The sequence below is a fragment of the Patiria miniata genome, unplaced genomic scaffold (assembly GCF_015706575.1).
Source record: "Patiria miniata isolate m_02_andy unplaced genomic scaffold, ASM1570657v1 HiC_scaffold_10, whole genome shotgun sequence".
Classification (NCBI taxonomy): domain Eukaryota; kingdom Metazoa; phylum Echinodermata; class Asteroidea; order Valvatida; family Asterinidae; genus Patiria; species Patiria miniata.
Genome location: NW_024037048.1, coordinates 8,918,980 through 8,943,283, shown reverse-complemented (window position 1 = coordinate 8,943,283; position 24,304 = coordinate 8,918,980). Strand labels below are relative to the sequence as shown.

General features: G+C 39.4%; 2 protein-coding genes across 2 annotated transcripts; one reads left to right on the top strand and one right to left on the bottom strand.

Annotated features, from left to right (window-relative positions):
• Positions 1-1,742: 1,742 nt before the first annotated feature.
• LOC119737145 (ras-like protein family member 12) lies at positions 1,743-20,278 on the bottom strand. Its single transcript, XM_038211267.1, has 5 exons — positions 19,405-20,278; positions 15,036-15,092; positions 3,440-3,513; positions 3,078-3,268; positions 1,743-2,745 (listed from the first exon to the last, which is right to left on the bottom strand). Exons 1-5 carry the CDS (start codon positions 19,505-19,507, stop codon positions 2,427-2,429), a joined length of 744 nt encoding a protein of 247 aa, XP_038067195.1. The 5' UTR covers positions 19,508-20,278; the 3' UTR covers positions 1,743-2,426.
• An 816-nt stretch (positions 20,279-21,094) lies between these two features.
• On the top strand, positions 21,095-22,394 carry LOC119740586 (complement C1q and tumor necrosis factor-related protein 9A-like). Its single transcript, XM_038215938.1, has one exon. It carries the CDS (start codon positions 21,095-21,097, stop codon positions 22,286-22,288), a length of 1,194 nt encoding a protein of 397 aa, XP_038071866.1. The 3' UTR covers positions 22,289-22,394.
• The last annotated feature ends 1,910 nt before the right edge of the window (positions 22,395-24,304 follow it).

Genomic DNA, 24,304 nt, shown 5'->3' with positions numbered 1-24,304 from the left:
GGATTACATGAAATCAAGTCCAAAGTTAATTTGAAATTGATAAAAAGTATAGCTTCCAAATGAAAACTAAACGTCAATGCCGTATACTCCCCGTTGTTTCATCACTAAATGCTTCAGGAAAATTCCCGAATTGTCTCAGGAAAAATCAACTTTATTCCACCGCAGGCGCATAACGCAACGGAAACTCATCCGACAAAAAAATGCCTCCAACGTACAACACATAACTCCTCGTTTTCCCTTGAAAGTACAAATGCGATTATGAATAACTTTACGTTTTAAGTATTACGCCAAGTTTTAACATCATGTTAAAGTAGACCTAATGTTCTTGATCATTACACTGCCGATAGACAACAAGCTGTGTCCATGACTTGGGAGAAAAATGATTCTCAAAATGACCCACTAAATCAGACATTTTCACACTGGCGTTTTTTTCCAGAATTTGTGTATACAATTTTGCTGAAAGACGAAAATAATTGATTGGAAAGTGGAAACTCAATGGAAAGGTTTTGTATCAGAAGACAAGACCAAGGAATTTTAATTCGAGTGTGGGGGGGGGGGGTACGGGGGGGGGGTACGGGGGGGGGGTTAGGAGCTAGTATGGCGGGCCAGGTGGAATGCCGGTACACGTATAGTCAGTCCGTTTTAAGATGTTGAGACATTCTACACAAACAATTAAATGGAGAAACTTCACTTTTGCATTGCGACATTTAACAATTGTTGACTGCTGTAATGTGGGATATGACGTTCGCCTCGGGTGTTCAAAACGTCATGTCCCACATTACAGCAGTCAACAATTGTTTTGTTATACCTCTGTCTTGGATTCTTTGGATTTTGATGTAAAAATCCCGGAAACAAACAGCAGTAAATACAACAATCATGATAATCGAACGTCAACTCACATACATGTCGCGTGCTCCAAACAGCTGATCGTCTGCTAAATCGCTGCTCCCACTCATTTGTGGAAACATTGTGAAAATAGTGTGGGTACCAACGATACGAGCGTTTCACACCGTACCTACACATACGCTTTACAAACTTAACACGTGATCGTTCTAGGCCAATGAAAGTGCAGTAATCAAGACAGAGGTATAAAACCCTTTATATCTTGGACTCAACTTATTATAAAAGCATACTTTTATGAAATTATTGGAAATAACTTTGATCACATGCTAATACACAGAGTACTGCATCATAAAATGTACACAATTAAAACATAATTATGCCGTATTTGGTTGTTTTTGCAAGAAAAAGTATCCATTCTTGAATGAATCATTTTTACCTGCACGGTATGAACAGCAAGACATCCCAGTGTATTTGTGTCCATCTTAAAGACCTGGCATATGTCATCTTACTTTTGTTAGGCCAAATAAAAATATATTCGGTCTCTGGTCAGACCAAAGTTCCGGAATTGACGCGGCCACGCGGCTTTTTTTTTTGGGGGGGGGGCTTTTTTTCTTCTTCAAGCTTAGATTGTACAGACAAGGTGTGGTACTCTTTTGCTTTTTTGGTGTCCTCATGTACATTGGTGTCCTCCATAATTTGCCTTGGTGCTTTCGATCATTTGCCTTGGTGCAATTTCCCATTCCTTGGTGCTCTTTGGTAAAAAAAAAATGAGGTGCGGAAATAGAGGGCGCTGTTGGAGCTTCCGCGTAACATTTTGGAAAAAAAAAAGATCGACGCGCATGATTAAAATCGACGCGCGCGCTGACCAGAGACTGACATTATTTTTTTTGGCCTTATTAAAACTACTTACAGACATTGTAAAGCAAAAGGATGGTCCCCTATTGTTAGGATCCCTAAAACCCGAAGGGTATAACAAAATGTAAAAGACATTTTGGGAATTATTGATGGATCTATTTAAAGACCCAACAATTTATATTCTAAAAAAGTTATCACATTCCCTTGAAAGTGCAAGGTGTTTATCCCAGGTGGTGGAGGAAGGTAATTGACCTGGTTGACACATGTCATATCGGGTCACAAGGTTGGACAATATTAATCAATCACGGGTGATCGCCACCTGCTAGTGCCACGTGATATCCACAGGCATTTATTGACACCTGTCAGTATCGGGTCACCAGGTTGGCACAATGAACAAACATCAGGTGTTGAATACCTGTTCAAGTCACCTGATTTTCATTGAAGCCGTTTTGCCGAGGTGAAATCCACGATGGTCACTGTAGACCGAGATCAGCCTTGGGAGTTCACGCTGAATACCGTTAGATCACAATGCCTTCCACCTGTGTCACGGGCGAGAACTAATATCCAAGGGCTATTTCTTGATATTTCACAATTGGAAAAGCTCAGTGGTAGACCATGGGTAGACCAAATGGAGGTCAAGCGATCACATGACCTTAGTGAATGAAGGCTGTCGATATCAAGTCTAAATTAAAATCAAGGTAAAATCACCAAGACGACCGATTCCTTCCTCAAAATATTTTGAATCCTTTGTTGAAGAACTTGAAGCTAGACACTGTTCTCTTTTGCAGTACTCTGGGCGCCTTAGGCTGCGGAGATTTTGCACGATCGCGGTCTTTCCTCGATGAGGGCGGCGAGGCTGGGACAGTCTTCTCTTCGCTAATAAACAGCGGCTTAAGGGGCATGTGTCGTTCAGCTTCTCGCCGAATCTCGCGCACAGTCTCGTGAAAGACATTTTCCACATCCTCGAATTCGCCAGCGGCCGAGACTTCGTGGTATGAGCATGCGTACTGCGTGGCTAGTGAGCTACCGTCCAGCTTGCTAACTTGCCTGTGCGTCAAAAGAAACCACAAACATAAAAGTAAGGACAACTGTAACAAAAAGGCATTAAATTGAAATAAATGAGCTAAATAATTTCAAATCATTGAATCATTTCAATTTGTGAAACAGAGACATTGTGTACTTCCAATTTCTGTCTACCCCCTCAAGTGCTGCTGAGGACTTTAACTTTTGTTCTAAATGTCTTTCACGTGTATGCACTTTAAATTCACTGCATAAATCCGGCAAGAAAATAGAATTTTCGCTCAAAGTTATAATTTGAATGCTGCCCTCAACGGTACATATCCGACATGAATGCTGCCCTCAACGGTAGCACATCTAACCTGTATCTTTCCATCTCGTTCTTGTTTCCCACGAGCACAACAGGTGCCTCATGGGTATCCCTCGTCTTCTGTAACTCGGAGACCTCTTGAAGGAGATTCTTGGCATAGTTGAAGCTGTGTTTACTGGTAATGCTGTACACGACCACTAGGCCATCGGCCCATTGAATATAACGCTCAAGGTTCTCTGCATCCTAAAGAAAAAAGAAATCACATCAGAAAGAAAATGTAGGAAAGAGAAAAGTCTTATCTAAAATTTTGAAGCAACTGCTTATAGGCAAGAACGAATTTAAGTTCTGAAGGGACTGAGTCAGAATTCTGACGGGGATGGGGAGTTTTAATCAAGCTTGTTTTAGTTCATTTACCCCGTGTGCAGTGTCCATCAGACGAACTAGCATCGTCTGGTTATCAATGACATCTTCCTTCGAGTATGTGTCCTCTGAAACGACAACAAATGAACAACCATCCAAGAATCACATCGCAGCAATAAAACAAGAAATTTCTTTAAAAGCTTATGACTTTAGCAAGACGGGTGTAACGTCACACTCACGTCAACATCGTCATTTGAATAAGTATGACGTCATTAACAAGTGTGTTGTTTGTAAACAGGTGTATAATATATTTTCCCGTAGTGAAAAGCCTTTTCATGCAATATGCCGTGGTAAACAGAAAGAGTATCTGTGAATTTTCCAGCTCAACCTGGGACACGCCGCAACTTGCAATTTGTGGCCGGCTAAATTACGACCAAATTACAGCACGCGTGATTTACTGTCCCACTCAACACTCCCCTCAGAGAATGCCAATGATGGTCCACCGAAACAGCAAATAACTATTTAATTGGCCAAAATGGGAGCATCAGTACAGGAAACGGTGCCGCAAATTTATATCAGCGGAGGTATCTTAGTGACAGATTCACAACCATTCCTGGGACGTGCCACGCGTGCTGTTGCATGACCCGCGTATTTCTTGACCTAGGAATAACTCAGGTACGGAGGGGAGCGATGTCGTCCGGTCGAAGAAATCCAGTACGATAGGGTATCGACGAACCTGAACATCGTAGAAACACTTGCAGAAATCCAGCAAGATGGAGGCGTGAACGAACATGTGGAATTCTAAACTTTCTGTTGTATCTGAATGCATTTTCGTCAGTTCTCCAATTCGCATTTTTTTTTCCACAACGAAGGGAGTGTTCTGTGCACTGACATTTCATGTTCGCCTCATTTCATATCAAGTTCATAGCTAAAAATTGAAAAATAAAGGGCCTCCATGCGGAGATAAGGAGGAAAAAGCAGCAGACTATTGTTGTTCCTGTTTAAATCCCGAAACATCCGTTGACATAGAAATCACTAGACCGCCCTCTACAGCTCTGCTTGTGATCAGAATTCCTGTCAAATCCTGACCCTGAAATTAGGCGTCTACCTCCAACAATCTTATCAAAAGATTCCAAATATTTTCTGTGAAATATTAAACTTTCTGTGGCATTTTGCTCTCGATAAGAAGGATCGCATGTCCTGCAAGACTGAATCATAATTGATTGGCAGAGTGCCGGCTAGCCAAAAATAATCAGATATCTCTGATAAGAGCTAAGGAATGCGAGTGTTTGATCTCCGATATCGAAAACTATCTTTAACTTAAGTTCAAGGAGAGACGTAGGAGTCAGTGTGTACTTTAAGTAAGTGGTGATCACATACTCCGGGAAGCTATCAAAACAATGTACGAAATGCTTCTTACGATAACATGATTGAATGTGTATTTATATGATGTTAATATGGTGCCACATTGACGGTGGCTGACAATGGAATTCGGTGGGTGATGAAAACTTGACAGGGATTTTGCCTAATGTTATTGCTGTAAGTTCAGCGATGTCATTCCTTTTGAGAAAAGTTACATCATAGGCTTGGTCAGACGGAACTCTACCCACGATCTCCTGCTATACCAACAAGGCAAAGACGTCTTTTTAAACCTCCCCAACCTAGAAATTAGAGGGGTCATTAGGTCTTGCGTTGCACTTCCAAAGTAGCGGTCGTGGGCTAGAATCCCGCCGAGAGCCTTAGGTTCCGTAAGAGCAAATGAAGTGTTATGCAGATGATTGACGATTTGAACTGGTGTGACAATGCTCTAAAAAGTTGTCTTTTTTATACAGGGCGAGTCAAAAAAGCGGACCCAAAACAAACAAATATATTTCATATAAAACAAACTATGTAACACCAAAATTAACTATGACTTAATTGGAAGCCCATTTAATAAAACAACTATTAAGTGAGAAAATCATTTCAATTGCTCTACACGTTTACAATTTTATCATTTTTTTTTAACGAAGTACCCCTAAAATCAGATTTGTCAAAATAAAAGCAATTTATTGTGTGTTCTTACTGTTTGGCACAACAAAGAAAATGACACAGAATTCTTGTTTTAACAACTGTAGTACACAACATATTGCTTTGGCTAAAAATAGGATTTATAAAATCCACCTGTTTTTAAAGACGGGCCTTCAAAAGGACTTTCTTGAATAACTTTTTAACTGATCTTTATCGCTGGTGATGTTAAAAGGCAATTGTAACGACAATTCTTGGAATCGCATTTTTGGACGAAACATAATTTAGGGTTTAAATACAGTGATATAATTTGAACGGATTGAGCAATTGAAGTAATTTTGTTCATCTAAAAGTAGCTTATTAAATTGGCTTACCAGTCATAATTATTTTTGGTGCTACATATTTCTCTAAATATGAATTTCTTAAGGGCGATTACGGTGTATTACCGGACAACAACGTTGTATGGTTCTGTACGTGTCTAGAATACATAGTCTCAAGGCAAAAACTATAATATTTTTCTTGAATGACAGTGATCACATCATAACCGTCATGCCAGAGGCTACGATACTCCGTGCTTCCAAACTGATACCAAAAATTTTAGCAAGTGACGAGACCTCACATCAACGACCGCGTGAGCTAACAAATTTGAGGGGAAATTCCTCGTCAAGATTCCCGAGGGAAAATGGAAAGAACTTGGGTGTTACGCGGGAGCCAGCCATGTGGAATGATGAGAAACAGCCCGGGGCTACGACTGCTGTGAAGGCAATCTAACATCCAAATGAAAATGTCACGATGCATTTTGTAAACCCGATGATATCTGAAACAGGAAACCCACACCTTACCACAACTTGAAACACGACAAAAAAAGGAAACCAATCACACTTTGAACTTAAGAAAGTCAACATTTTCAGCAGGATATTTTCGGGAGCAAAAAAGTTGTACATGTATATTACATGCAAAACAAGATAGCATTATGTATAAAAGGCAGAGGCGAGATAGTAAATGGCTGAAACTCGCCACCTTGACATTTGTCGATAATGAACAATTACTGCAGGGCCCTACAGGGGTTCTTGGTTCGCCTTTAGAAGCGAACCATGGAGAGTTCATTAAAACCAGAACATCACAACATGAAAGGATAGGCTCTATGGCCAGTGAGCCAGAAATATATCAGTCTTACATCGCAGAGACGAACAATTTAGGATAATTTCTAGGACGACGAATGGGAGGTTTGCTGCCTTACTCGACGTTTCGAACAGTATGCTCTGCTCGTCATCGGGAGACATACGTCATAAAATCTCATTCCTAAGACAAAAAATTAAATTGGATATCGCTTGACGTTGCAATGATGAAAAGTATACTCATGCGGTCCAATGGTCAAAATAATGTTCGATAAATATCGAACTAGTACTTCAATAACTCAGCGATGTTTAATTTATGAGACAATGTTACCTTCTCCATCAAAGGTATACGTCCTAAAATCTAAGGCATTTAATAAAGAGGGAAAACATATAAGTTCACTGATTGAAAGAAGTTATGCAAGTTCAATTATAGAACCCTATCGGGGTCAGTTTGGTCAAGTTTCATAGAACAACCGACGCCAATACTGAGTACTTTAAACAACGTTTCACCTTACGGGTCGACTACTAAATTTAGAGAAAAGAAAGTTTATGTTTTGGTGTAAGATTTCAGAAAAGTGGCGCCAAGTGGATTATCAGTTTCACAGGATCTGTATTCGATGTCACTAAACAGTTAAACAGGATTTGTTGCCTATAGCGGCTTGTGCTGTTAATTAAAAGTCTGTTTCGCCACATTTGACCGCGTGGGGGCGCTGCAACAATGCTAATTAATAAGGTGCACACGGACATGGATTATGTTCCTTACACATCAAAATAAATACATGAAGTAAACCGACTTTATATCACAACCAAAGGCGGTAAAACAGAAAGAGCAGTTAAAAGTTTACTTTAGGAACGATTTTATCAATTTGACTTGACTTTTTATCCCACAATGTTGTGAAAGTGTTCTTGGCCGATTTATAAAGGAAATAATTCTCGCTAATTAACAACTGTCCCAAGTAATTCGGTTTATATATACATGCACACTATACGTTGTCAGCTGTCGATCAATCGTTAATCTAATTAAAAGAGGTCATTGGACCTTTAATTACTTATTTTTTACATCAGTAATTTATGGCAGTGTCGCATTACATTCCTGAAAATAGGGTGAAATTGCCGAGTTAAATTGTTGGTAAATCTGACTTTTATATGCTTGGATCTCTATTAGTGATAGATTACAGAACGCAGATCCATCAAAGGAGGGGATTTTTTTCCAGGGTCGTTCGATCTCTGAGCTGAATCTTGTGATGTCTGTGAAAAGAACACCATGCGCCGAGGGAGGTAGACGATTTATCCGAATGATGAGCCCAAACCAAAGGTCGTTTCAAACCGATTTCACTCATGAGAGCATCCCGAAGAAAAGATTCCGACTCATTGGTACGTGATTAAAACGGATTGACGTGTTTTGCCGACACATGGAAGAAGACACGATGCATGACAACGGTTCAATAATAGAATGAAGACTCTTCTTGCGAACTGACAGAAAAACACACTTCAGATTAAACGAAGGCCTCTTCATTTGGTTAAAGTTTTGTTGTTGGAGTTCAGTATTTTAATCCTGTATCTCTTGGGAATTCTGCGCTTTCAACCAAAACTCAAGCAGGCTACTGAAGTACAGCATTACGCTTAAATTTGCAAATCAACTTAGAAACTTCAATGCATTCACCCACGTTAGTTTTAAAATAACAGTGAGAAGGTTTTCAGTAGGTCATCCCATTAAAGTATAACCTATGGCTCTGAGTAGCTTGATAATGGAGGCATGTTTTCCAATTCCATAGATTCGATGTCTGTTATGAAGTATAGATCTATGTTTAGACATGTTACCTTGTCTCGCTATTGATGCAGCTTTCATGTTCGGGCCAGGGTCTCCCACTTTAGACTTTTATTCTGGGATTTCGCCCAGAAAATCAGAACAAAACATTTAATTGGCTTGCCATTGGCGACAAGCAGGTGGGCGAAGCCTAATTGATTAGCACGAAATGCAGTCTTGACTTGACATAAGTCTGTGTAGGTGGACCAAAAAGGGTAAACCCTGTGGGCACAGGAACAGATAGTACATAGTTCGTTGCTTAGTACATAGTACATGGAGGTAGGAAACAGTACATGACGTCATCATAGCGCCCTCAAGCGAAATGGTAACACGCGAGTAAAATTAATTAATCGTTAATGAAGTCTAAAGTGCGGTTTTTAATTACTGTATTTCAAATACAAATATAACATGGTCTGCAAACTCTTTTTCTTTAATGAAAATTTGGTTGAAACTTAATGTATGACGGTTTCTATACAGGGTGGGTAAAACAAAAACGAAAGCCAAAATGACAGGACTAATTTTTGAATGAGTTCTGCATGTAGCACTTTCAAAATCTAGGATATGAAAGCCCAGTCATTAAGCTTTCTTTTAGTACAAGAATCTTTCAAATCACTAATGTACTTTTGACGTTACGGAATTTTGAACACAAACACCGTTTTAAAGTTCTGTCCGCGGATCACAACAAAGCAAGTGTTCTTTCAGCAAAACGAAAACAATTCTCAAAGGGATGCCTGTGAATTGTTTTCGTTTTGCTAAAAGAACACGTACCTTTTCTGTGATCCGTGGACAGAACTTTCAATAACGGTGCTTGTGTTCAAAATTCCGTAACTTGAAAAGTACATGAGTGATTTGAATGATTCTTGTACTAAAACAAAACTCATTGTTTGGGCTTTCATATCCTAGATTTTGAAAGTGCTACAGGCAAAGCTGCTACAGGCAAAACTTCATTCAAAAATTGGTCATGCCATTTGGGTTTCGTTTTTTATTTTTACTCACCCTGTAAAGGCCTACCTCAACTAAAAAACACATTAATTTCACTGCTGTGACAAAAAATGCACAAAGCAAAATGCCGCCGTAGTTATGACTTTGACCCTATGAAATTATGATTTTACGGCAAGTACAAATCGCGGACTGGAATCATTATCACGCCCGGGGATAAATCATCGCGTCCATCTCGCTCTACAGCTGTCCTGGTGTCCTTCATACATTCCGCCCGCGTCAAAGAACTCCACACATGTACCATGAGCGCGATAGAAAAAGGGAAAGGGTTTATTTGCGATGCCTGAAGCGGTGAGGTTGCGTGACTATCTGGTCCTGTTCCTGATTTGACGGGATTCCTCTGTCTACACTCGTGTGATTTGGAGAATGTAATAAGCCTTTGAGTTAGTTTGCAGATGTGTACCATTTGATTGACTGTCAGGCGTGCTGTGTTCTAGGATCCTACCGCCGAAAAGCTGGATAATCTGCATCACAAACTCTGAACAAATCAATTAAAATGTCATAAATTGAGGTCATGTGAGGATACTTCCGAGAAACTGCTAATCCGTGCAAGCTGCACGGAGCTATATAGTCACAGTAGAAAACACGGGAATCGTTCGATTCACTCATCTTATTGAACAAAGTTATTTTAAAATGTGTAATTCTAGGAATAAAAACAAGCATGGCGCTTTCCTCATAATTCTTACAATACAACATAAATCATCCTTTAAAAAAACAAAACAACTAGCCTCTGTGAGGATCTATATGAATAGTGTCGTATATATTGCACGCGAGTTTTCCCAACAAAAACATGAAATCTCCAGTTGACTGTGACGTGAAATGGAGCTGTAAATTATAGGATTTCCGGTGGAATATTATGACAGTTGACCACTTCTTTTCCCATTGCTGGCATAACTTCACGACGTGGCGTCCATTACTGAGCTTAGCCGTCTCAAGTCCATAGATTACTTTGAGCAAGTTCATACCGACAACTATACACTATGACGTCAGCATACACACAGACGGCGATATTTACATCAAGTTCATACACGGGCACGCTGGACACATTATTTGTCTGCACCACAAAATATGTTTGTGTTTTTTTCATCCTCAGCTAAAAAACCTCGTTAAAAACCTCGTTAAAAACTCAATTTTATCTTCATCAGGTAAGTTCTGGGATTATCTGGATTGCCTGGGATCCGAGATCTGACTTTAGAATGAAATTGTTTACTAACACGTACAGCACTATGAAATATCGAGTTGAAAAAAAGTCTCAAAATGACTTCGATGACATAAAAGTTAATTACAAATTAATACCAGTCTGCTCTGATGAATAATTTAAAATTTGCGATTAAACATACCCGAATGTTTTGAGCCACAGTTAACAAATATTGAAATAGTGAGGCTTGGACCGCAAAAAAATAGTCTGGCACCATCCCATTCAACAGTTCACAATTTTATAAAATACGTTCAGGGAACACGATCGAGTGTGGCTTCCGCGTGCGTAAGGTCTTATCGTGTTGCGGCCATCTTGATTTTTCCCATTCAAATCAACGTAACCAAAGCGAGGCTGGAAGGAAAAATAGCCTGGTTTCTTTTTGCACAAAAATAAATATCATTCAGCACTATATCATTGGATACAGGGAACATGACTGAAATGGTGGCAGCATGATAAAGGTCTGTTAGATTAGTAATGTATTAAACAGTAAAAGCAATAATACTTCTAAATGTAACAATTACCAAACCGAAGATATACTTAAATTTCACTTTAAAGGATGCAAAACAAAGCTATAACGAAGCTTTAAAAGTAGCAAGTCCCTATGTATCATAATTTTACTAATTAGTTTTCATACAGGACGAAAAAAATTCAGAAAAATCCAACTCTCAATAAGACACAATCCCAATCGTCTTACAAAGTCTCAAGGTTATCCGAGACTCAGACGAGCGCTCCTCAGGTGTGCATTCCTTGCATGCCAGTATGTGCTCCAGGTGATGAGTCGGTTTGGAAAGCTAAGTGGAATGTTTACCAATCCTTGAGCACCTGTGGCGACACATCGATGTCAAAGCAATCATTCCTGTCAATCATGCTTCACTAATGAGTGACATGGCTCATTAATGGGTGACAATGACACAATGGGACAGATAGTACTTGTTAAGTGAAGGATATGACAACCGGCCATCACAACCGACAAACATTACGGAAGACTGCGATGATAACTGAACGCTCGGTCAAGCAAGTTACTGAAGCATGACTGAAGAAAATTAAAGTGATAAGATTGAGACAGTATCAACCCTCCCGTTCATCCATCTCAACTATTCCTGGAAAGTGGAAGAAACATTGAAGTAAAGTCCAAGACATCTCATCAATTACGATTCTTTTGATACACAAACATGGTTTGGAAACCATTGAAACGTATATGTCAGTGTAAATTTATAGCATTCAGACAGTTTTTAGAGTCTTTGATGTGAATGTTTTGGGCTCAACGGGTGCCGATGTTTCAAGAAAACTACAGGAAAGCTTGTTTGTTATGGCCAATATCTATGTAAAACTTCAAAGCGCAAGTTATTGTATAAGTTTGAAAGATCATCATTGTTCCTGAATTGATAAAATGTTTGGTTTTAGAATAAGAACTTCTCCGAATATAAGAACTTTGATTTCTAGTTTATCAATGTGACAGCACTGACATTGAGATGTCTATAAAGTCGTTGACTTGCTCTTACTAGAAGTTTGTCCGTGAATTAAGCCAGTCAGCCATGATGGAATCCAAGAACTGTTCAGGACAGTAAACATTAATGTGATTTGACGCGTAATTTGTAGCGTGTTGTTGAGTTTTCAGCGTGAATGGTGTTGAATTAGTGAAGATGCGCAAAGCGGAAGAATCCTCGCGTATAGGTGAACTAAAAACTGGGACAACCACAAAATGGCGATCGTCTCTTATACAATACATGAAGAAATCTTATAATGCTCACCAATAGAGTACACTGTTGATGATACAACAAGGTTACGGAACCAGACTATTATACGAACGAAAGGGTTTATCTAGACGGATATGTAAAGACTTCTTCAGTTGTTTTCGTTTCTAAATCACAAAAACTTGTGTATACCAGTCTGATTACTGCTACTTTGTTGTTGATTGTGAGGAGTTTATCCTTCATTACATGTAAATACTATTACTCCAACATCATCAACAAAAAATATTGTACAAGTTGCGATTGAGACAACCCAATGACATGTTTTCATCGCAGCTTCAACTTTCAAGCAAAACAAGAACTATGCCATAACTCCAGGTTCAAATTCCACTCAAGATCCCTCGAGACATTTTGCCCTCGCCATAATTTACGATGAAATCATAAAATGGTGGCGAATAAATACACTTCACACAGCTGAGCATACACATTCCAAAGATAATGCTTTTGCTGGGATTTCTGGGGGCCATAAAGGTGGCAAATCGGAGTGGAAATGACGACACACAATAATGAAACTGAACAAAAATTACGAGGACAAAAACAAAATCGTTAACTCCGCTGTCGCAACAGTCTTAATGGAATACAAGAAAGAAAATAACCTTTTGTGGAGGAAATCGAAAATGTTTTCAATTTCTGATGAAGATACACGAGACAAAGAAGGGACTGACGAAGATACTCCACGTGAGTCCCGGATTTGATTCGAACCTTGGCCACGAAACTGGCAGAGAAGTTAGTCTAATCACAAACAGTTTCAAGCATTCAACAGTGATACCATTTTTGCAGCACATGTATCAAATACTATTTGATAGACTATCAATTACTTCTACACATGTCGTCTATCCAAGACAACGTGCTGATGCGCACGTACTGCCACACGACATACAGTCTGTTTTGTTTCAGAACACCACACGTGCCAGTCTATTACTACATCGCTAAAATATGAAGGGTGATTCATATCATCTTCCTTGTAAACAGAACTCAACATCCAGACTTCCTCGCTCAAGTGATGACGTCACGTCTTACAACTGGAGGTAGATACTGAACAACGGACAACGTGTCAGTTTGTTTGGCAAAACATGACTGGTACAATCACAAATTGATTGTCCTAGAAATATGCTATTCGCGAATAGGCCACACTGTCACTATAATGACCGGTTGTGGTGCAATTTCCAAAAGCAAAAAAATACGCTGCTAGTATTGAGGTACATATTTCTACACCAAAGAGTAAAATGCACTTACATACCAACCGTGTTAACATGGTTAATATTTTCTTTGTTGTTTCAAAACAAAGTGACCTCAATTTGATGTTCCGGAATGTGGTTAAAATATTTTTGATACTGAAATTGTGAACAAATTACTTCATCTGGAAAGTAAGTACCTCAAAGAAGTTCTTAGTAGCGAACTCGACATCGACACGAAGTTGCCTTTACAATGATATTAGTTCAACTACAAAAACTTGAAGATATGTGATAAAAATGTCGGCGGTGTCGTAAAAATAATAACTTACCCACGTGACATTCGTAAAAGTATTTGCCCTCTAAATACCACGTACTGGGCAATTTGTGACGTCACGAGGGACATTTAAGAGGAGATTTATAAGTTTTTCTTCGCGTATCCGTTATTCGAGTCTTTTCTCAGTCGACACGGCACGTGCTGCGCAGAACGGATGATGATTTATGGTCACCATGTGTTCGCATGGCACTCGCGGGTCCATTGGCGATTCCTTGACACGCAACGGCAAGTGAACTTGGGGTTTTATTGAGAAGTATAGAACATACACGAAAACAAGAAATTCGTGAATTAGAAATGTATTGATGTGATAAATAGAAGACAGATATGAATGTAAGACTATGGGGAGATAATGTAATGTGAAGTGCTTGACCTAAATTGCTCGTTATAAATCAACTTGTCTCTTGTGAGAATCTTTTATATACATGTATTCAGAACATGATCCGAAGATGTCTTTTAACTGACGCATAGAGCAATGGGGCAATAAAATGAGCTAACGCGGTGTCCTTAACCTCGTTAATACTTGGCGTTGTTTACGTAAAAAAAGTGTTAAAACTGTGGAAGAAATATGGTAGACAAAAATTACAGGTTGCAGTTCAGTAAATAGACTGCCATATAACTCAGTGATAATGACGCCCACTTCCCAAAAAGTATTACTGTTCCATTTGTTTGGGCTAATCAATGACTTTTGGGAGAAAATTGCATCCATTATGATCGCCCCTAAAAGTAGTCCTGAAGCCCATTGCCATTTTGAAAAATAATGCCTGCGCTCCATTGCAAAATAGAGCAATTTTAGGGCCCAATTTCATCCGAATTTCACAGAAATACGAGCTAACAGTTCTGTTCATGGCTTCGACCCTTCATTTTTACAAACCCTCAAGTTCATGGCCCACAAAATGCTCAAATAGCAAAATAATTGAGGGCATGCAAATCGTGATTTGGCAGGCGTAGGCAAAATCGGGTCTATAACTGACCTGCAACCTTACATAAAGTGCTGAATCGATTCAAAACTAATTTTTCATGTAACAGCCTTCAAAGCAGTATTGAATTAACGAAGGACTAAACCAAAATATTTGCACGAAGCGTGTCATAAGGCCAACGTGTCAACGCACCAGACTAGGCCTGGTAGTTTGTTTATATGAATTTAAAACATACACAATGACGTACGATGTTCGTTGATGTATAACCCACAAAAATCTGTCTGATAGCGCCCTCACCGGTCAATGAAAAGACAGTAATATCTGAAGTAAGATGACAATTTACTTACCTAATGTTGGATCATACTCATTTATAAACCGTCTGGTGATGAACTTGACTGTCAAAGCTGCAAAGAATCAGAAGAACAAGTCTCTCAATGATGGTATTCATGCAGAAAATTATTCAACAATATCGTTCTTTTTTAAACAAATATTTCCACTCAAGCTTTATAAAAAATAAAACCACAGTGCGCCGAGCAAATAAGTTTTCGAGGGAAATAATAAAGTAAATGAGGGACCCATCCCTAATTATGTACATTGAGGAGAATGTTTGTAGTGCAAACAAAGTCCCAAAGTCAAAAATGTGTTAAAAAAAAAACACAAACAAACAAACACCCCAACAAACAAATAAAAAAACTCGTTTTCCTGTTAGATTTGTTGCAAATTTCCAAGAAATTTAATATGGACACGATAAAAGAAGTGCAGAACAGATCTACATGTAAGTCTGGTAAAAAGGTTCAATCGCCAGACATAATTGCTAAACCGCAGACTGTGCGTTGATTCGAGCATTTTTGTGGTTTCTCCTTCACGCGAGCATCTTTCTACAGTTGCACGATTGATTATGTTTGACAGATGCACAAACTATGAGGATTACAGCGTTATTATTCCCAAGGTTAACGAGATACCGTATTGCAGCAACAGAATGAGAGCCGAAGATATTTGACGCCATCTGAAGTCAGTATCGGCAAATTGCCTAAAGTGTGCAGTGTTGAGGCAGTTGAATCAGAATTTGTGGGTCAAGTTGGAAGCTGCACTGCCGCATCACGTTCAGTCAATACCAGATGCTTTCAGAATACTATCAAAACTGATTGATCTGCTTAAAAGTACTAGAAGAGTCGCTGTGCACACGAGACTGCACTTGCAACTGTTCTGTTTTCATTGGGTATCGAATGCATAGAATCTGTCACTCAATGCAATAGTGGTACGATTATGGGTGCGAGGAAGCAGAAGCGTATTTTGTTTCAACATAACGAAGATGGAATTGTTCCTCAAAGATTGTCACACACGAACGACGATAAATGTTTGCCTAAGTCTCCCAGAGTCCGAAAGACAATGCAACTTCTCCATTCCCTTGTTATACTTTAAAGGGCCATATGTATTTGTTCATGCAATCCTCCAAAAAGCATGTTTTTGTCCCATTGAACCATATTTTCAATTTTCGTTTTGCCATTTTCAAGGTATTTTGGTGCCTTTGGTTTTTATGCTAATGCGAATTTCCATATTCATGAGCAAAAGTGTGATGTCGTTTCAGGCAGAAACCTCAATGTTGCAGGGAAGTTTAGCACCAAAAGTTGCCAGAGTTTTAGATATTTCGCTGTCCTAAAATTTCTTTTCTTTGGTGATTCGTTGTGTCAGTGCATGGCAGTAAGCCAATGAGCAAACTTTTCTCAAATATGTTTTATATGAGAACATTTTGGGTTCAAAATTTGAACTGAAAACCTTAAACTGAACAGTGTCTTCCTGAAATGACATCACAGCAACAGTGCCCTCGGTTGTCCGGAAAAGTATGGACAATTTGAAATGTTTAAAGAAGAGCACTTTGGATTAAAATTAACCAAAAAGGGATGTCAAATAGTTTCCATACATTTAAAGATTATAAAGTTGCACAAATTATGTTCCCAGGCCAAAAAAAAATAGTTCTGCTTCCGGTTTCCTTACATAACCTATTCTGACAGCCCCTACTCTATTTTTTTTTATTGGAAAAATGAGGGAAAAAATACCCAAAACCACCAATTTCTACCTTTTACACGCAGACGCCTCCAAATGATCGTTCACAAAAAATTGGGCCACAAAGGCCCTACCTACCTACCCTATTTTCGAACGCCATGTAATCGGAAGCAGAACTATTTTTTTTTGCCCTGTAAGAAAAATTCATGTCATGCCCTTTAATCTAAATAACCGCAATTTTACAATCACCAAACCACAATAGTGCAATATAATGTGACCTTACAGAAAACATTATAGGTTATTATTCCCAACCACACCGAGTGTGTCGCCATGGGTGGCATTTCAAACAAAGTCCTTTTGTCCCCAACTTTTTCATTTTTTCTCGTATATCCTCAAAAGAAATATCTAGGTATCAGCATGATCACCTCTCACCTCCGAGCTATAAAACTTCCAACTTTGGTGTTCAACTATCACATTTAGATAAACAAAGAAACAGAAATGGGCCATTTGGCATGGCTGGGGATTTTACGACGCCAAAATGACCATCGGTGCTACAGAAGAAGGTGAACTTTGCTTTTGGTAATAGGGTGGTAGATTTAGAAACTCCATTGAAGGTTTTGTTGGATGTCCTAATGACCTGAGTTATTCTAGCAACGGGGGAGTAGTAGGCGATAACGCCCACGTAATGAAACTGCACAGTCGGTAGATATAAATTAGAAAGGAAGTACACGTATATAAATACGGTCATATGGTTCGAATTTAACATGTTATTAATTCTGTTGACCATTTCTTATTACTGCAAATCAAAAAGAAGGAATTTTCTCTAGGAACTTTCTGCATGTAAACCTGCCTAGTTGAAGACATTTTCAACTAGCAAGTTTACATGCAACTTTTCTCAGTTGAAGACATACATTATAGAGTTACTTCAGTCAGTCACTCAGTTTTCAGATAGTCTACTCTGAGGTCATGTCAGCAGACCGACTCTGACTGAGCGAGGATCTAGCGAAAATAATAGAAATCTCCAGCGAGAAAATGCGTTCAAATAATCCGCTACTCCTAAATCAGCTAATATAAGCGCTAATAAGTCAGAGAACGAAGTAGATGACAAAAGATCAACCGAATTAGCCGTCTCTTGAGGGATACCGATCGTTGAGCAGTTTACCTTATTTTTGTTGGATGTTTGACTGAATAAAAGTGTTTGAAGGGGTCTGAAGGACTGTAAAGTGCAAGAATGCATCGGTATGCGGGGCACAATGGACGGCAAGTCGCGTGGAATGTAGTAAAGAATAGACGGTGGCTACAATGTCTACTGTGCATTGAGGTTGCAGCAACAGCAAACAAGGCTGTTTGACTACAGCAAAATTGCAGCTGGACAAAAATGAACAATCGGAATTCTATAATAGTCTTTTATTTTCACTCAACATTATGATACAAGACCACGGAGTTATTTCCCCCAAAGGGATAGACGGAATCAGTTCGTGTTTTTGTCAATTGTGACATTTATTGATTTCAAATTTTTCTGGCTTTTTTATTGCATGACCAAACAGTTAGTGCTGCAAAACATGCAAAACGAAATCAGACCAACTTTACTCACTCTTTAGCCAGCAAAATTCTCCAAAAGTTTCATTGGGCAAAAGAAAAGGTCCTCGGTATTTCACCAACCAAGTTTGGAGACTCAATTCAATTTTTAAAGGAAAATTTTCTTCAATATTTTGCACATGAGAGGGAAGTCAAACGATTTCAAAATGAGGCTAAAGACTAGACTGGTACATGTCCAACCATGGTCCAACTGTTAGAAAAGACTGACCTCTTCATTCATTGTCATTAGTCTGGTGGCTGACTATGGAGAAATGTGTAGAAATAGAGACTAGTATCACACATGCCAGATGTTTCTTTTGGCACAGTTGATTAATGCAGTACTGAAGGGTTGTTGGACTTGCTGTTTCAGGTGCCAGTCTATTTTCTTGCTTTGCATGTTTTCAAAGCTTAAGTTTTGGTTTTCTCATACACAGTATTGAGTCCCAAATCTTCCACTCATTTTGGGGCTCTTCTTTTGAAGAAAAAAACCAAAACGATCAAACTTGGAATGAAATTTATTTAAACTTGACATTTTTATAGTTGGAGGGTTGGAAATTCTGTTTTTTAGACAAGTTTCATTTTTCATGTTGGATTTTCTATACACTACAAAAATAGTTTAATCACTGACAGTACTCAACTTTTCTTAGAAACAAATAACACAGGTGTGTCCATGGATACAAAGAGACGTCAAGAATTGGACAAAGAAACAATAAGGAGAGCAATGATGGTTGATGATGGTATACTGTGGTATACTGTGAGTTTTAAATAAAACTAGAGCAAAAATGACTGAATGGAAAAGGCACTAATAACTTAATAAGCACATTCAACTTGTTCTTTACCTAAGCAGACGTGAAACAGACAGAGAGTACTTTGTTTTGCAAAAATACCGCAAGAGAGTATTTGAGCACAATGGTATGGGACAGATCAATAAATTTAAAAAGGTGTGCCGACTAGACAACACAATCGACAAACAGCTGATAAAATGGGATCGATACACATAAAAAAAAAAAGGTCGACAGCTAGCAGTTGACTCAATTTTGTATTTTTCGTTTACACTTAAACTCCTGTTGTTTGTAATTGTATGTAAATAAAAGGTTTCATTGTGTTCATAATAAACTCGTATTCAATTCTTACCTGATTTGCCGACCCCTAAACTGCCCAGCAGTGCTATCTTGTACTCCGGAACGATCATCCCGCTGGCGCCACTGCTACGACTTCTCATGGGTCGATAGGACATTGTTCCCCCCACGAAAATAACGGCAGTGCGCGGTGGCCGGTCTAAAGTCCGGCACTGAACAGCTGGCGTGCTAACTCCAACACGACATCAGAACTTGGATATTCTAGAGCATCAAATCCTGGTCCTTTGAAGAAATTGATAACTTAGCTTGGTGTCCTGAGAAACCAAGTTGTAGAGTGGTCTTGTAGCTAGACTGTTGTACGTGTCAAAACACCATTATTTCTCCACATTGTTAATTAATGAATGCAACGCCGTGACTACCGGCTAACCATGTACATGTACATGTTTGGAGCCGGTGAATGTTCACAACCAGTTCTTCACTACCGGCTTTATGCAGGGGGTACAGTCGGCCTGGCCTAACAGTGGGATTTTGGTCTTTGTAAAATAGATTAGCAGTCACCACAAGCTCTACAGTGTTGTTGGCAAGCTACCGGCGCACAGTCTGCAGACTGAAAGGACCTGCGGTATCTACGTGTATGGTGTCTCGAGTAACAAGGGGCACATGTGTACCCACCATAAATGGGTCATTAGACCAGGGAGTCAATCATTAGACTTCTCTCAATACGTCAGTCTTGTCAAAGGCTTCTCACAATCACTGGCCTCGAACGTTTCACGTCTGAAGGCGAAGACCATTTTCTTCATTCTAAGAAACACTCCTTTTTACAGTTCTTTCAAACTTCTGGCAAGACATGCTCATGGTCACTCGGTTTTATATTCACTCGCAGAAGAGAGAGGCTAGCACGAGCCATGCACGAACCAACACAAACAAACCCTGCCGATCCAACTTAACCCGATATCCCCCCCGAGACTGATATGAACCGGTCGCGTGCTGATCGTTATCATACGTCACTCCGCGAGTTATTAGACTCGTCCACTGACCAGTGAGGGGTGTTAAGTTAATGTACATGTAAACTCATTGCTGTGCGAGAGTTCACGTGAAAAAAAGGTTTTCTCAGATATAAAGGTTTTTTCAGCTATATCTTCCAAACCACAATTTTTATGCCGTTTCTCACTCAAAAATATGTTGTCAGTCAGAGCAAGACACGGTGGTAAGTCTCTACCACACATCTTGATGTTTTCCAAAACAAAAATGCCAATGTCATGAAAGTGAAATTAAATCTTAGTTTGTATCTTGTTCATTTTGTTATTCAAAACCCAAGTCTGAATGAGCATGATGCGCACAACTACAAATTATCAATTTGAGCACATCAAAGTGACATATCAATGGTATACAATGGCATGCAGTTATCACAGCTCTGGAATTCTCAGCGTAGAATCTTGAGAATGTTTGATATCATCACGTAGACACTTGTCTTATCGCGAGAAGGTCGCGATGGGGGCATGTCATGTCACATTACATTGAGAGAAGTTGAGAAATAACAATGTGGGAAAATGTTCAGTCCATGATTCACATTCCGTCCGCTCTGATCAGTGTATCTGCCAACCAGGCCATACTCTCAGACTTTGTAACCTTCTCATGATCGATCTTTAATACGTAACATCTGATACTAAATGAACACTCAAACTTGACAAACAAGTACAGGTAGTCTTATGTTTCGAAAGTAATAAAGCCGGTTTGTGTCCAAGATGATGTTTATCCTGATTGTACTTTCTGTCTTCGAGGTCTTCGTTTACGTACTAGGAGCAACAAATCCTCCTAATTCTAAATCGGAAGAGCAATTAGAGGGACCCATATGTTCTTTGTCCTGTTTGTGTCTTACGTCATCGTCTGCTGTCCCCGGCATTCCAGGGTCGCATGGAATTCCAGGATTGCCAGGACCTGTGGGACCTAAAGGTGACACAGGCAGTAAAGGCGACCCAGGACCTCAAGGTGACCCAGGACCCAAGGGCGACAGAGGACCACGGGGTGACAGAGGACCACGGGGTTACACAGGATCTCAAGGCGATCGGGGGCCTTTAGGCGCCCGAGGACCTGCAGGACCTTCAAGTGCAAACGGTGCTAAGGGACAACCTGGAGGTAAAGGTGATCAAGGAGACAAAGGGTTAAGGGGTGACCCAGGACCTCCAGGCGAACAGGGACCTAAAGTTGATCTAGAACATGTAGGTTACTACAGACCACAGCAGCAGACAGAAACACAAGCTGCAGGACCTATCGGACCTAAAGGCGATAAAGGCAGTAAGGGATTGAAGGGAGACTCAGGACCTGAAGGTGATGAAGGACTGAGAGGTCAGGATGGGCCAAAAGGTGACAAAGGCGAAATAGGTGAGCCAGGACCAGCATGTACTTCATGTGTCACATATACTGTGAACGAGAAGCGTAATAGACCAACAGGCGACACTAGGATACCAGACGACAAAGGTGACAATGATCACATCATGGTAGGACTACGACAATCAGAGCCTACCATAGATACATCAACATCAAAGCTGGCATTCACAGCGGCTCGGTCTTCCAGTGTCAGAGCCAACGCCGGTGACGTCATCGTTTTCCCACGGGGTGACGTCATCACTAACGTAGGCGACGCTTTTGATGGTGACACGGGCGTCTTTACCAGCACGCGAGGGGGCGTCTTTTACTTCGCATTCTCCGTGTGTAGGTTTGCTGCCATAAAAAATGCAGCAGTTAGTCTCATGCACGATGGCGCGCCGGTGGTGAGCGTGCTAGGAGGCGCCCTCAACGGTAACTCCGATCAGATAACGAATGCCGCGACATTAGAGCTCGAGGTTGGCGATCGAGTGTGGTTAGAGGTGGTCACTGACGAAACTACTCTTTCTAGCAATGAAAAACGTTGTACATCATTCAGCGGTCTAATGCTTTAAAAAAAGGACAGAAAATGACAAAAAGTCTGGAAATGGTACTACCTAATAAGCCTCTGCACTAATGACGTCACACTTTGTTTACGTGTGTGGTTTCCTATGGTGCTCAGTGGACCATGGGCCCTCACTGGCTCCATAGGAAAGTGCACATGTAAACAAAGTGTGACGTCATCAGTACAGAGGCTTATTAAAATACAGAGACTGAAATAATTGCCAATCAAAACAAAAATAAGCAATTATTATTAAGCCTATTAAGATAAATTGACACAGCCAAAGTCTGTCAGTCATCAACGGTCTTTGTTCTAAGAAAGCGTCGGTTTCTTACAACATGGAATTCTTGTGAAGTGAAGTATCACATTCCAGAAGTTTTTCACATTTTTTTCTGAGTACATGTACATGTACAAACCAGGTTATAACATGTACATGTACCCCAAAGTTCAAAACTCTAGGGGAATGTAAATTGCTTCCTTTCATTATTGATTTTTTTTTTTACAATTTATCTCAAGTTCCAATCCTACTTTTTGATATTTTAATCAGACAAGGATTTTTTTTCAGAAGGAAAGAATCCAACTATGAATTCGAAACTCTTCAGTGATACTGATAGCATAACATGGATATCGCCACAGCAAGGATCTTACTCACAAGCGAGTCGAAAGATACATGCCTCGCATTCTCGACAAATCATCTACCGCTGCGTTTCGCAGTAAGTGATGCTCCGTTGATGACTGTCTGCCATGCGGATGACATGATATGAAGACGTTATGGATGACTTGGACAGATTGCAAGATACAGTTACTGCAATCCAATAACCTGAGCAGATTAATTTCAACGCGTCTGTCACACTGATAGCCGACAGATATTTGTAATGTTAGTAATCGCGGATCACGTGAACGAGCGTCCTTAACCTAGATCCTTCAAGCTTTTCACCATAGACATTCAATATTTCAGCACATATCTTAATTTCTTGGGGTCGAATTTTTATGTTTTGGGTTCTAGGAAGGAATGGGCCTCCGTTTGAAGAATTTCAACATTTTTAAACTATGACCAATTTTCTTTTTTAGGAAAGTTGTTACCTCTTTCGGAAATTTCTCTGAGAAAAAAATCAACCCCTAAATTGTTAATTCTGTGACGCCCTCTGACCACAAATATTGTCACCCCCACCAATTAAAATCGGTCTCACCACGCCCCTGAGGAAGGAAGGATCATTTGTATTTTGAAGACGAAGGCTTTTTTGTATGCTTTATCTAGATATCAATTTATCATTTTGATTAATATATTTATGTTTTAGCTATTTTGTTCAATGTTTTCTTCACCATCTGTATTTGAATATTTCCGTTACTCCATTCAAACAATAGAGTAAATGACATGAGTTTCTGCAAAGCAAAGTTACATATCCAAGGAAAAAAGCTTCTTCTTGCGTTTATTACAGACAAAATATTCACTTCTTGTTTGTCACAACCTGATTACTCTGGCACGAAAATACCGAAAAACCAAACTGCAACTAAAAAAAAAAGTGCTAAGAGAAACCATACACACAGATTATAATTATAACTTGTCATTAAACAACCCATGCACTCATAGCTGAATCGACAACGTATTACTACATACCATAAAATAGCAAGACTTACACTCTGCTTAATGTTATACACAAAGGGTTTTTGGCGAAGTAGAAGTAAATGTTTCGACTCAAATATATCTGGTTTTTAATTTAAAGATAAGTCAAAAAATGACCCAATTTTTACTAATTTACATCTTGTGTATAGTTATTAACAATTATAAGTTTATTATAATAAGGAAAGAACAAGGGCTAGGCCTTTGTTCTTCGAAACAAAATCACTTGTATTTACTTCTATTAGCTTTGCACCAACAAAACAAAAGTTTGCTTAAAAAAGTGTATTTTGGTGGTTTTTAGTGTTAATTTAATTTGCTTTACAATGCTATGGACAAGCTTTAATAATACAAAGTTTTTTTAATTTCTGTAACATTAACCACAAAATATTGCCATATTTACTAGTCGAC